The sequence below is a fragment of the Fukomys damarensis genome, unplaced genomic scaffold (assembly GCF_012274545.1).
Source record: "Fukomys damarensis isolate Sample0158 unplaced genomic scaffold, DMR_v1.0_HiC HiC_scaffold_15, whole genome shotgun sequence".
Taxonomy (NCBI): domain Eukaryota; kingdom Metazoa; phylum Chordata; class Mammalia; order Rodentia; family Bathyergidae; genus Fukomys; species Fukomys damarensis.
In genome coordinates, this window is record NW_022900927.1 from 10304808 (window position 1) to 10318881 (window position 14074).

Genomic DNA, 14074 nt, shown 5'->3' on the forward strand with positions numbered 1-14074 from the left:
ATATAATTATATATAGTCAGTGAAAAACACAGCTGACGGAAAATTCTTGATATGCTTTTGGATGCGTTTCCAGATGCCAAAGTTACCCATATGTATAAAGACTATTAATGCAAAAGAGAAGAGAGAAAAACACGAATCTTTTGCTTACTAATAATTGAGGTTCACGGTTTTCATCCACAGCTGGAAGTCCAGTTATTATTTCCAATAAAACCTACAAAGAAAAAGAAATCCACTCATACAACACTTAAGACAACATATAGAAACCAAAAGGAAAATGGGATTTTTGAAAATTTTGTGGTGCCAAGGATCGAACCTTGAGTTATGCCCCTAGCCCAGCAAGTTGGAACTTGATTCTGAACTCTGATGAATAGTTTCTGCACAAATCACATGGCTTTTAGGTCTTAGCATGGCTTTTAGGTCTTAACACGGAAGAGCATGAGCTGGGAGTACTTCTCATCACCTTTCCTTCCCAGGCTCCGTGGAGCCCATCATGTCCACAAACATTCCTTTCCACTGACAACTTGCTAAAGAACTAGCTCCGCTCAACATGTATTCTGGAAACTCAATCCCTTTCCTCTCTTGTAGGGGATTTTTCACAAGAATAATTTCCTCTGTCTTCTGGGAGAACATTATTTTCTAAACGTTTGGCATATTCTGCAACATTGTGACTTTACTTGACAGTGCAACGAAGTCAAATTTCTATACATGAAACATACATGAAAAAACAAGATGAATTAAAAAGCTTCCAACTTCTCCAAGTACTCACAGTTACTCTTTTATCTCAAAAATGTTTAGAAAAGACTGAGATCAGAAAATCTTAAAAAAAAAACAAAACAGAGACTAAAGTATGTATTATATGATGTCATTTTATGCTTTTGTTTAAGCTTCATCCTACTTCATGAGGCTAGGTGACAACAAAATCATTTTCCTCAGTAATTTCAGAAATCAACTAAAATTTTTTACACACTGGGAGTTCTTACAAACTTTCTGGTATAACTAAAGGTTAAAGTGAAAAAAAAAATATATATGAGAACTAAGCAAGAAAAGTATTAAAGCATTAAAATATTCTACTTTGATTTCACAACTGTAGAAGGATGGTTACTGCAGGTAACTCACCACACCAAAGCTATAGATGTCGGACTTGGGTGTTATTTCTCCTCGCAGAGCTTCGGGTGCCATGTAAGCTGTGGTGCCCACAATCCTGCTGGTCATGACTGTCTGGGCAAACTTCTCAGAAGCCCGTGCAAGCCCAAAATCAGATATCTTGGCAGTGAAGTCTTCATCTAATAAGATATTTGCACTGAAAACATTCAAATTTTGAAGAAATGTTTTCTTTTCATATATATTGATACTGTCTGATACTTTATAGTAAATGTCCTAAAAATCTAAAATTTGTGTAAATAAATCTAGAATTCACACTAGAGCTAAAGAAAATGATTGTTTTTTCTTTTTGTTTCTTAAAGAACATTTATAAGTGTAAAACTAAAATAAAGCTTTCTAAACAAGAGAGCTACTTCTATTATCCTACAAATAACTTTTTATAGGGTAATTTTCTACAAAGTCTTCCAAAGTATCATTTTTCTTTTTCTTTCTGTCTTCCTTCTTTCTCTTTCATTTCCTTCTCTCCCTTCCCTTCTTTCCTTTCCCTTCCTTTTTTCTCCCTCCCTTCACCCTTTTTCTCTTTTTCCTTTCTCTCTTCTTCCTCCCTCCCTCCCTCCCTTCTAGTAGGGATTGAATTCAGGGCTTCTGCATGCTAGGCAAGTGCTTTAGCACTGAGCCACAGCCTTGGCTCAAAAGTACTATTCTTTTTCTTTTTAAATTTTATCTACTTATTTTTATTAAGACATAATATTTGTGCATTATGGTAATTCAATACATGTATACAATGTAATACATGAAATAGGGTGAAAAGTCTATCTTCTTAAACAATAATCTTTATGTACGGCAATATTCATACTGTTCTGGTCATTTTCAGGTATGTCCTTATGTTATTTTAACCTATAGCCATCCTACTGTGCTAAAGCAGCAGCAGAAGTGTTCCAGGCACTCCAACTATGCTTGGGTGACCCTATTTCCCAACGTTTGTCCAATATTCTATATTATTCTATGCTATTTTTCGGTTCTGCTCTGTTCTATTCTATTCTTCTGTAAGATTGAGAACATTTGGTATTTTTTTTTAATGACTGGTTTGAAATATGCCAAAAGTGCCATCCTTAATTTCTTTCCTAAATTTTTTCAATTTATTTAAAAACATATTTCCAAAATACCTCATTTATTTAATTCTTCAGGTGTTTTTTCTCTGTGCCATCTGGAATCTCGTGAAGAGGAAAGATTATGGCTAAAAGATCTTAATTTATTCATTATATGCATACATTTATACATTCAACAAAAGCTTACTAAGCTCCACATGTATTGTAGTATTTAAACTCAGAGCTAAATATAGGGGAAAGCCTAGGACCTTGTCTGTGACAAATACTTATGAGTAATTTCTAAAAAATTAGTTAAGTACTATATGACGGTAATAGGGATAAAAAGCTGAGAACAATCATGTGCCTGCAAGAACTGAGAAAAAAGGTAGTGAGAAGTAGGCTTTAGTCTTGAGGATCATTAGAAATTCATAGTTAGATGATGGAAAAAAAGGCACATCAGGCAAATGGACCAACATCACTTTGCACAAAGTGATGAAAAGACATGAAAATGCACGATATATATGATCCACCTCGAGAAAGTGGTGTCCAAAGAACATGGAGAGAATCTGAACTCTATCCTCTGAGAGATAGGACTATCTGAAGTTTTCATTGAAGGTAACTGATGTGACTGGACTTGAGGACTGTAGCCTGGCAGTGTTGTAGGGAACAGATGAGAAGTGGTACAGATTAGTTTTAGGTTGACTAGAAGGTTTATAATGAAGCCAGCAAAAACAATGAACTCTTAAACAGAGACAGAACACTGGGTGTAAATGCAAAGTGCATATTTTCGGGTACACCTAACAGAACTTTGCAAGGGACATAGAGAATAAGAAAGACTGAAGTATGGGAGACAGAGTGAATAGTGACTTTTTTTTATCAGAAAGAAAATAGAGGAAAAAGACTTGAAGAGATGATGGATTTGATTTCTGAGGTACAGGCTTGGAGGCCATCCAGGTGAGGTGTTTGGTTTAGGATACTGAAAATAGGACTCAGCTGATGATACAGATTTGAGTCACCCTCATACGGGTAGCAGTTCATATCGACATATCATTCAGCAAGAACATGTAGAACAGAAGACATATTGAGGCAAAAACATGAGAAAATACCAGTAACGGAAGGGATAGTGATATTTTTCATCCTTTCCTCAGTTAGTCCCTTTGCTTGGGATCCTTCCTGCATTCCCAGAAACCTTCCTTTATGACTTAGTTCACTCCTGTCCTCTACTCTGTTCTGTCCTTCTAATCTGGATCCATCCCCATATGAGCATGAAATAATCTCTGTCATCTTAAAAACTGTTTCTGTAACGACACATTTATTTCCAGGTATCACACTTTAGTAGCAAAGTATCTTAAAGACCTGTCTGTTTGCAAATTCCAGTTTTCCAAAGCTCCTACTTTGTCCTCAACTACAACCTGACTTCTGACTTAACTACCACACAGAAATGGGTCTCTATAAAGTCATTAATGACCTTCACGATGCTAATCCAGGGGCTGAAGCTTTTGACCCCCCTGCATTCTCCCCATCTTACCTCTGTGCATGTGTACTTCTTAGATTTCTTTTTTGGATTATTCTTTTCTACTTCACCGTAAGTCTTGGGGTTCTGTAAGCTTTAATCTTGGGCATTTTTCTTAACCTTTAAGTAGCTACAATTATATAACTCAATTATCAAATGTACATAATATGCACATTTATATCTTCAGCTCAGACTTCTTTCAGCTCCAAATCTGTATTTAACACTGTCTAACATCTCCACTCTCATATCTTAAAAGAAATGAACACATAACATGTATAAAATAAAATACACATTTTCTACCCCTACCCTTTTCTGTGTAAAGTGATTCAGGCCAAACTCATGTCATAGTTCCAGAGATCATCCCTGATATTTTCCTCTCCCTGATCTACCCATAACCAAGGTATCAGCACATCCTACCACCTTAATCTCAAAGCAGCTCAAATCTCTTCACATGAATTGCCACCAGTAAGACAGCTATGATAGCCTACTACCTCTTCTTACAAGCTGTTCTCTACACTGGAGTCCATGAGCTCATTTCAAAATTTAAATACGATGCCACATTTTACTTCTTCAACAGCATTTCACTGTACTTATAATAAAACTAAAATCCTCGCTTTGGTCTACCAGGTCCCACAGGACTAAGCTCCCTCCTATCTGTTTCATTTATTTCACCTCCTCACTTTGTGAACATCATTCTTACTACATTTATTTCCCTTCTTGTAACCGATCTCATTCCCGTATTCTCTCTCACTATGGTCTTACAAACATGGTTCCTCAGCCTACAGTGTTTTTCCACTCCTCTTCTATAGTCATCCTCCATAGTCATGCCTACTTATTGCCTGCTTATTTCTTTGGATCGCAGCTTAGATATCACTTCCTTGGGAGCTGGTCTCTATAATAACACTACATTTTACTACTATTTTGTGATTTGAATGATATCAGACTCTACATATACTGCTTCATGTATAGTCTGAGAAGAACTTAACAGAAGATGATGGTGATTCAGAAAACAGTTGTAATGCAGAAGCCAAGAAAGAAACAAATTTTCACAGGCAATAAGAAAAAAGTCAAGTACGAGGATTACTGGAAACAGGTCGGCGGGCTTAGAATAGAGGAGAAGATTACAAATGTCCTTAAAGAGAAGAACTTTCATGGAGTCATGGGGAAAAACGTCTAGCTGCTCTAAGTTAAGACATGTACATGGATAGCAAATCAAAAGAGTGAGAGCAAATTATTCTTTAAAGATGGCTTTTCCAAAAACTTTTTCACAGTAGCATTTACCTTTTAATATCTCTATGAATATGATGGTTTTCGTGTAAAAAACTGATGCCATTAGCTGCACCCTGAGCAATCTTGCATCTCATGTGCCAAGAAAGTGGTGGAGTACCATCCTTATGAAGAAATAAACCAATTTAGAAAAAAGAGAGGATAAGAAAAGATCTGTAGAGAAATATATATATCAGTATTTTTCTAGGCAACAACTGAAAATGATATTATGTCACTAAGAATTTAGGACTGTAATTCTTTTAAATTGATAAAAACAAATTCTAAATAAGATCAAACAGGGATTAACACTTATTATTTGAAGATAAAAACATAAATGAGCAACTTCAAAGTCTAGGCTTGACTGATAGTTTTATGTTTTAGATTCTTACTGGCAATCCCAGTGGTTTCCATAAAAATGGTCAATTTTCAAAAAACAGAAAACATATTATGTTTAATATGCCTTATGTGATCCTGTCACAAAATATTGGTATTTCAACATAGAAACAAAAAGTTAAATGATCTTATAATATCTTATAGTACATATCTTACCAAGCAAGACAGTCTGTCTAGCAATGAACCATTGGGCATGTAGACATACACTAAACAGAGATCATCACCATCACTCGAAAAACCAAGCAGTTCTACTAGATTTTCATGTTGACACCTGTGACAAATAATTTTGCATGCATGATTACTGTCGTGAACATACATTCAGCTGCAGGTTATAAAAATTATTCAATTGAGAGGAAAAAAGCAAAAGAATGTTACAGATCATTTATGATGTGGTACATGTTTATGCTTACATGTTTATCATAATTATCATTTTCTGTAGCTTTTTTCAGTAATATTGGTCAACGTTAGAAGCAAAACCTCTATTTGATAGCCAACTGAATGAGACTTTTTAACCACATGTGAGAACTAAAGAGATGCAGTATAACACAACTGCAGGCATCTGTTGGATAGCAGGGTTCAGTGTGTAAAGGCTTAAACTGAAAAGTCTATCTTCCGCTGCTCCTGGGATATGCAACCTACGGCCAGTTAACAACCTCACTGAGTATTTGCTCCTTTATCTTCCCAGTTTAGAAAATATTACCTGCTAGATCATATGGACACTACAACAATTAAATGAGCAAACATATGTGAGTGTAGAAACACACCAGACACGTGATAAGTGATCCACCCTGTGCTTATTTGTTCTGTTCACTCAGAAAAAAAAAAATCTACATTTCTGGTGATACTTTTTACCAAATCAGACTTCCTCTAACTACCTACATATTTTCAGAAGTATGAATTGAAGTAGTAAGTGCTCCATTTTATACCAAATGGCCATAATTTAAATATGAGTAGTTAACATTTTCTGCATATATTATCTATGAGGTACTTTCACAATTTGTCTGCTTTATTTCATCTTCAAAATAGAATACAACTATCCCCTTCTACAGATGAGAAAACTAACGGGCAAAGTTAAGAAACTTGCTCAGGGTTATTCTGCAAGTAAGGTCCAGAGACTGGCACTGGTTAAAAAATGGTAAAATGTCTCCAGTGGTGACAAGGTAGTAGGGAAACTTGAAATTATAATACACTGATGCCAGGAATATAAGTTACTATAATTTGGTGCTGGGTGTATAGCTCAGTGGCAGAGCATATGCTTAGTATGTGCGTGGCTCTGGGATCAGTCAGTGGTAGTAAATTACCACTAATTATCTGTGAAGCAGTCTGAACATATATTTGGAAAGTCTTTGAAAGTTCATGAATTCTGACCTAATCACCTTTGCCTAGGACTATATCTCGATGAAATAAGAAGTGGGTTTAATGATTTATACATAAGTAACTTTAAAGGACCTTTAATTTTTAATACTGAAAATTAGATTAGAAAAACTTAGTAGGGTTAGTAAAATATGATTTTCATCTATGCTAGAATGTTATACATAATTTTAAATGTTTTCAAACTATTTTTAATGACATGGGAAAATGCCACATACACATCTTGAAGCAAGCACATCAAACTGTTAGTGAATATCTCTGAGTATTCAAGAGATGGTTTTTATTGTTTAAAACTTATTTTCCTGTGTTTCCCAGATTATCTACTTTTAACAAGTTACTCTTAGATTTGGCAACTGGAGATAGGGAACACAAAGCCTGAAAAAAAAGAGTTTTAATCTTCTTACGGTGTATATTATTTTTATGGAGGCAAATAAATTCCAGGCCATTAATTGTTTCTTAAGGTTATGTAATTAGGAGTGATAATATACAGTAATGGCCTCATGGCTGTGATTTGAAATATCCTATCAGGATTCAGATCAAAAGCTTAAATTCTAATATCACATCTGGATTTGAATTCCATCTCTAACATTACTGGTATGTGACCCTGGGCAAGTTATTTATGTTTCTAAATTTTAGTTTAAAAAAGGAGGTTATATCAGTTGTTGAGGTGATTAAATGATTAAATGGACAGAGTACACAGCACAGTGTCTGCATATGTAATCAAATATTAATCACTATAATTACTAAAATAAATTTCCTGATTTGACTTCCCTACCCTTCCTCCTGATGATTAATACCTCAGTATTGTGGGTAAATGCCTTCTGAACATCTTTGCATATAATATTTCTCTAGTTACAAGTGTTGCCTTACCTAAGGACCTATTGTTCTACAGTTTTTTTCTTTTTTAAGCACCACTACAATTGATTTCTCATGAATTCTGGGAATAGAAAACATGATACCTGAAGATAACTGAAATTCCATGTAACATTTCTGTGACTTAAAATACTAACTGCTATTAACATGCAGGCAGGACCAGGGATTTAGCTCAGTGGTTCCACCGCCTGCTTCACAAATACAAGCTCCCCAATCCCTGGTACCAAACAACAACAACAACAAAAACATTATACATCTGTATTTGCAAATATCCCTAGTTCAAGGCACATTTTAGGTAGGAAACCAGAATCTTATACCTTGTCTCTTTCTTTTTCCCTACACCACACTGCAAAATTAGCACTTACTTTGCCATTACTTGTATTTCTTGATCAAACTGTTGTTTCAGTTCTTCAGTGCTAATGTCAACCATCTGAAAAAAAGTAACACATAATACTATATAATATGGTAATCTTATAGTTCCTAAAGCTCTGGGCTCAAGAGAAAAAGAAATGATCTGCTTTCTTTAATATAATCAGGTATTATTCTCATTTTAATAGAGATCTAGAACTACGAATGATTCACTCAAATTCCATGGTTTGTTAGTGAATGGAAAAAAATATGAAACTCACTGAATTGTTTTAGGAGCAAAATAATACAAAATTTCACTTGCACAGAAAATTTTTGGGAAAAAATCTGTAGAAGACAAAGCAAATTTGAATGCAAAAAGAAAATCAAAACCTGAGAAAGCATTTGCAACATATATGACAAAAGTGACTTACAATATAAGAGGCTTACACTATAACAAATCACCAAGTATAAAGTGAAAAACAACGGAAATGAGAAAAAAAGAGATGGAATTTTTTTTATCTCTTAATGTGTGTTTTCCGTACTTTATTTTTAAATGAGAAAAGTAATGCAAATACACTTAAATAAATTTTTGCTTAGTATTGTTACTATTTTAATCTTGTTTGTACTTGAGGCAGTGTGTGGAAGAGACCTCAACTTTATTTTGTGAATCTCTCAAAATTATCTGAATGTAAGTATGCGTGCATGACTACACTTTTCTGTGATGGGGTTTATAACTCTCAACTGATTTTTAAATGTTAAGAACTATCATCTTAGTAGAGTATTTAAAGAAAGCACATCCTGAAATAATGATTACATTATGATTTAGGAAATAACTGTTTCACTCATTCCCAAAAACATAACTTACTGCTGCAAGCTTCTTCACAGCCACAGTTGTGTTGTTCACACAGCCTTTATACACAACTCCAAATCCTCCCTCTCCCATTTTATTGCCACCAAGAGAAATAGGTCGTTCATCAAAGTCATTTGTGACACTCTTCAATTCATAAAATGAAAAACAATGAAAACCTATAATGTCAATAAAATGAGGAAAAATGTTTAAATATAAAGGAAATTGGTTGTAATAATTTTGATACTTTCTCACTTTGAGGACTTCATTATATATATATATATATATATATGCATACATGTACGGAGGTACTATCTGCAAATGTAACTTTGGATGAAGCAAGATAGAAGAGGGTTAATCCATTTTTAAAATGCAAATTGTGACTTTTATGGTGAGAATTCTGTTTGGTGGTATCATCCGTCAAATACTGTGTATAATCACCCGCCCAAAATTTTAACAATATTATTGGTGAGTGCAGTCCACCCACCCAAACTCTCCGGTCATATTTTCTTTTTTTAAAAAAGGACTCTTGCAGGTTACATAAACATTTACTTATTTTTTCTTAGCTTCTGAGTTGTCTGCATGTCATGATGGTTAATGCAGTGAAAATAAAACAATAAATCAGAGGAAAAACCCCACAAGAGCTATTGCCAGTGTGCTTCTGATTGCTAAAAAAAACAAAAGAAGAGATTAATTTTTTAACAGTGATTATCTTAATGACAAATCCATTAGAGGAAAGCACTAAAAATGTTACTTACGTGTATCACTAACATCTAAACTTTTATTTTCTGGACTTGAATCAAGTGTGATATGGCTTTGGTCAAGATTCTGCACAGGTGTTAGAGGTGTGCTTCCTTTTTCATAGAAAGGCATGTGATTCTGCTGAACTGTTACAGCTTCTTTAGATGGTAAAGTATTAACAGGTTTGGGAACAGCATCTGCCAATGGAGTAAGATACAAGTTGTCTTCACATAGCAAAAGTATTTGTGAAAAAGTTAAACCAGGAACTCAGTTCATTTAACAACATTTCTGTATGCACAGGTTGGCCCCATCTTCTCATAACACAGAAGAAGCCATCTAGTAAAAAATGTGTCAGTTGTGATCAACATGGGGAGAGATTAAGGCAGCATTCACAAAAAGCGGTTCATGAACAATTGCATCATAAGCACTGAAATACTTAAGAACAGTTCTTGAACCTAATTCCAGAAACCTAGTTCAATAGATTGGAAGAGGCCTGGGAATCTGAATATTTAACAAGAACACTTAAAGATTCTTATGTACAATAAAGGCTGGGAATTACTGGTGTAAAAAACATCAAGGGGGAAAAAAGTAAGGTTATGTGGAAGACAGCTAGGCCCTAACATACCAGAATGCAATATGAGGAAATCATGACCACAGAGCCCTATCAGTGTGTAAAATGAAGGTGTAAAAAAAGAGCTCAAGAGGGGAGGAGGGGGTGAAGGGAGGGTAGGGACAAGGGGAAAAAATGAGAACCAAGACATGTCATGTAGAGGTACAAATTCCCAACAATGAATGTAACTGTACTGAATCCCTAAAATGTACCAATAAACTCAATTAAAGCTGAAAAAAAAAAAGAGCTCAAAAGAGTAACTAATTTCTTCTAGCTCACACGACATATCTGGGGTTTATGTTCACCTAAACTTCCTCCTGGCCCCAAGTCATCTGGACCTTAATGGTGGATCAGATTCAATTATGAAACTTCCATCACCTTAGCAGCAAGCACAGTCCTCTATCTCAGTTGTTTGGTAAAAAGGTGGGGAAGGGGACTGAAAGAATAAAGGCACACAAGTGTCAGGTTTGTCTATTAGGATAAAAAAGGAACTTCTATTTCTCGTTTTTATCTTTCTAAACTAACTGTTGACATCTTGCCACACCCAGTTTACCTGGCAGCAAAAGACTTGCAGGAGCAAAAAGCTCATTTTGGATCAAAATATCCACAAGATCACCAACTGTGCAATTTGTGGTACCCCAGTCAAACAGTAATTCAGAAGTGGGGCTTTTTCCAGTTTGAACTAATGCTTCGAATCTCCTTAAAAGCAAGAAACAAAGAAACGAAGTTAGGATATAATGAGTTCATATGAAAATAGGAATGAATTCCCTCTGACCCTGTGTTGTTCGTAGCACCTTCTATAATATTAAATATATATAATATATATTATATATATAATAAATGTATATAATATTAAAGGAAAAGGACAGCAGAAGAAAACTAGCAAGAAGTATAGGGAGGCAGAAAAGACAAGCAGAAGGAAAAAAAGATGCTCAAGACAATAATAAAAGTTGGTATTTACTGAGTACTTAATAAGTCTTTATGCAGTGAGCTATAGGATGCACAAATATGAACTCCCATAAAGCTACTTTATTAGTGTACTGATTTACTAATGAAAGAGCCAGGCTTGGTGCGCTGGGGAGTGGGGCAGAACCACACAGACAATAAGGTGATTCCAAGTCAAGATCTAAATTCAGATCTCTCTTGACATTAAGAATGTGCTCTTCACTTACTTAGCTGTATTACTTTCTATTTGACTTATTAACTATGTTAGCTATATAATTTTTAATAAAATGGCTGGCTTAAATAGACTATACATGAGCTTAGGGAATTATGCCTTTGATCACAACTACATTTAATTAAACTGAAAGAAAAACAGATCCTTTTGTCATTCCATTTCTTTAAAAAAGTAACACTTAAGAACTTCACCAACAGAGCTTGGAGTGTTTTTCCTTCAAATTTTTTATTTGAAAAAAATTCAGTCTTGCAAGAAAGTTGGAAGCATGTACAATGAACAGTCATTTAACCTTTATCTACACTCACCAATTTTCTAAGCGGTAATTTGTTTTCTTTCTCTCACTCTCCCCTGCCACCCACCATTCCCACTGTCTATATTTACCCAACTACTTCTTCCTGATCAAATGCAGATTAAAATTTTTGGCAAGAAAACTACACAGAAGACAATGTGATCTTCCAACTGTATTATATCCAGAGGCACAAAATGGCATCATGTATTACTGGTGACACTAAGTTTGATCACTTAGTTAAAAGGGTGTATTTCAGATTTCTTCATTGTAAAAGAAACTTTGCCCTTTCTAATTCATAAGAAATTTGTGGGTAATACTTTAAAATCTTGTGCATATCCTGTTCATCAGCAACATCTTAGGCCTACCGGTGATCTTTGCATGAACCAATTGTGCACTGGTGATTGTAAATTGGCAACTTCTTCATTCTAACATTATTCTAATCATTATTCACTGGCATTATTCTATAAAGAACAACTCTTTTTCTTCCTCACACTGATGCTGCAACTATTCTCTGTAAGTTTTAATAGTAATAGTAATCTTTAAAAATTGGCTTTCAAGTTTTAAATTTGAGCATCTCCCAAGTAATTCAAGATATTTACCCTTCATATATGGTAATATTTTTTGGAAGTACTAATATAAGTGCCAAGACTTTAGGTTCTTTGCCAGATTAGAGTTATAAAAATTTTCCCTATTGTTATTAGACAAATTTTGACACAAGTTTTAACTTCAATTACTGACAAAAATAAAATCTCTGATTATATTTTACACTAAATCAAGCAGAAATAGAAAGAAAGAAAATTATCCAGATGATGTTGAAAAATCCTGGCTAAGATTTAACAAGTCTGTTTGTAGACATATACACTGACAAGCAACAACCATAAAATGTCAACTTGAAGAATTTCCAAAAGACATTGTTAAGGGTGAATTACATTTACATGTAGAATTTTTTTTTTTTTTTTTTTTTTTTTTTTTTTTGGTATCGGGGATTGAACTGGGGACCTTCCATTTAAGAGGCAGCCAGTGGCACCACTGAGCTAAATCCCTGGTTCTATACGTAAGTGGGAATCTTGACTCTAACTTAAAAACTAAATTGCAAGGTCACAGTATTAGTTTAGCTGACAAGCTGGATAGTAGGCAAACCTTGAAAAAAAAAATTACTGACTGTTCTTACCTGCATAGTAGAGGTTCACTCTCTAAACTTTAACATCAGACAGTATTTATACCTTGATCATTCTTGTGATGTAAGAATTTAGAAAGAAAAAGAATTTTACATGTTACCTTATGTGAAACTGATTGTATCTATCATCACCAGATGGTTTTTTAATAGCTACAGCTAATTTCTTCCACCCTTCCTGAGGATCAATAAAATCGGACAGTTTTCTAATTAGTCCAACATTGAGGCAGCGCACATATGTAGATGGTGTTATGGGTTTGTTCATCTTCTAGACCTGAAATATGAAAAATTCTCATTAAAACAGTACTTTTACCGGTGACATCAGTAAGCTTACAGATATTTTTCAAGTGACATTTATACAAAGGAGCAGAAAGTTGACTTTAACTGAAAAATTCCTGTGACATGTTCAGGAATCAAGTCTTTTTAAATTTAAAATGTTTTTCTCTACCAGTACTTGTTTAGTACTAAAAACTTATGCAGTGTTGTTTGATAAAAGTAAAAAACTGAAATACTTTCCATAGCATTAAAAGATATAGTCCACCACACACTTTGTACAGAGTGTACTCTTCCTTGAACTCTCCACATTTCTGAGTCCATGAGATCTGCGTGACAGCGACTCATTTGTTACTCAGCTCAAACAAACCCATGGTTCATCACTTCAACTACTCTGCAGACAGAATCTTTATTGCCTCAGTCATCTTTTCTTCTACTCAGTCCTGGGGAGCTTCAAGCAAAGATAAATCTCATGGTCTCACTTGTACACCAGAGCTTCTAAATACAGCTGCAGAGAAATAGACAACTGAGGAGACTGGTGTGAATGCAATGTATGATAACACCTTTCTCACTGGGCCTTCGGCACTGCTGTTAATCATTTTACTTCTCTCTTCTTCCTTCGTGAATATTTCAGACTTTTATCTCACTCTGAATGGCTTTTGCTTGTACTCCCTATCCCTCATTCTCAGCACACAACCTTTCCTTCTAATTAATCTAGACAAATGGACTCTGATATTCCTCCTTCAATTATTTCTGCTTTCCTATTTTTACTTTTAAAATACAATGATTAATTTTTGTTGTAAATAATATATTTATATTATATAAAACAGTAAAAAGAAAGATATTTCTGTATCCTAGACTTCTACGTTAGTATTCACTTCTTTTTTGGTCTTCCTGACTACCACATCTAGGTAGGTTGTGCTAATTACTTTTCTCTTGTGGTGGAGACAAAAATACCTGACACCCAAAGTCAAAGGGGGAAAGGTTTATTTAGCTCACAGTTCATAGAG

The 14074-nt window shown here is 34.6% G+C and overlaps 1 protein-coding gene across 4 annotated transcripts in view; it reads right to left on the minus strand.

Annotated features, from left to right (window-relative positions):
• Positions 1–14074, minus strand: part of Irak4 (interleukin 1 receptor associated kinase 4) — a 24445-nt gene that overhangs the window by 4134 nt on the left and 6237 nt on the right. For 2 of the 4 annotated variants that reach the window (XM_010615398.2, XM_033763580.1), the window contains exons 2-10: positions 12896–13065; positions 10705–10850; positions 9559–9738; positions 8819–8979; positions 7971–8035; positions 5518–5632; positions 4984–5093; positions 1117–1300; positions 149–211 (exon numbers count right to left, since the gene is read on the minus strand). In XM_010615398.2, coding sequence (XP_010613700.1) covers positions 149–211; positions 1117–1300; positions 4984–5093; positions 5518–5632; positions 7971–8035; positions 8819–8979; positions 9559–9738; positions 10705–10850; positions 12896–13056 — 1185 coding nt within the window. In that variant the 5' untranslated portion in view covers positions 13057–13065. Of the gene's footprint in view, positions 1–148; positions 212–1116; positions 1301–4983; positions 5094–5517; positions 5633–7970; positions 8036–8818; positions 8980–9558; positions 9739–10704; positions 10851–12895; positions 13066–14074 lie in introns of those variants that run through there. The other 2 variants (XM_010615399.2, XM_033763581.1) reach the window with 2 other exon arrangements.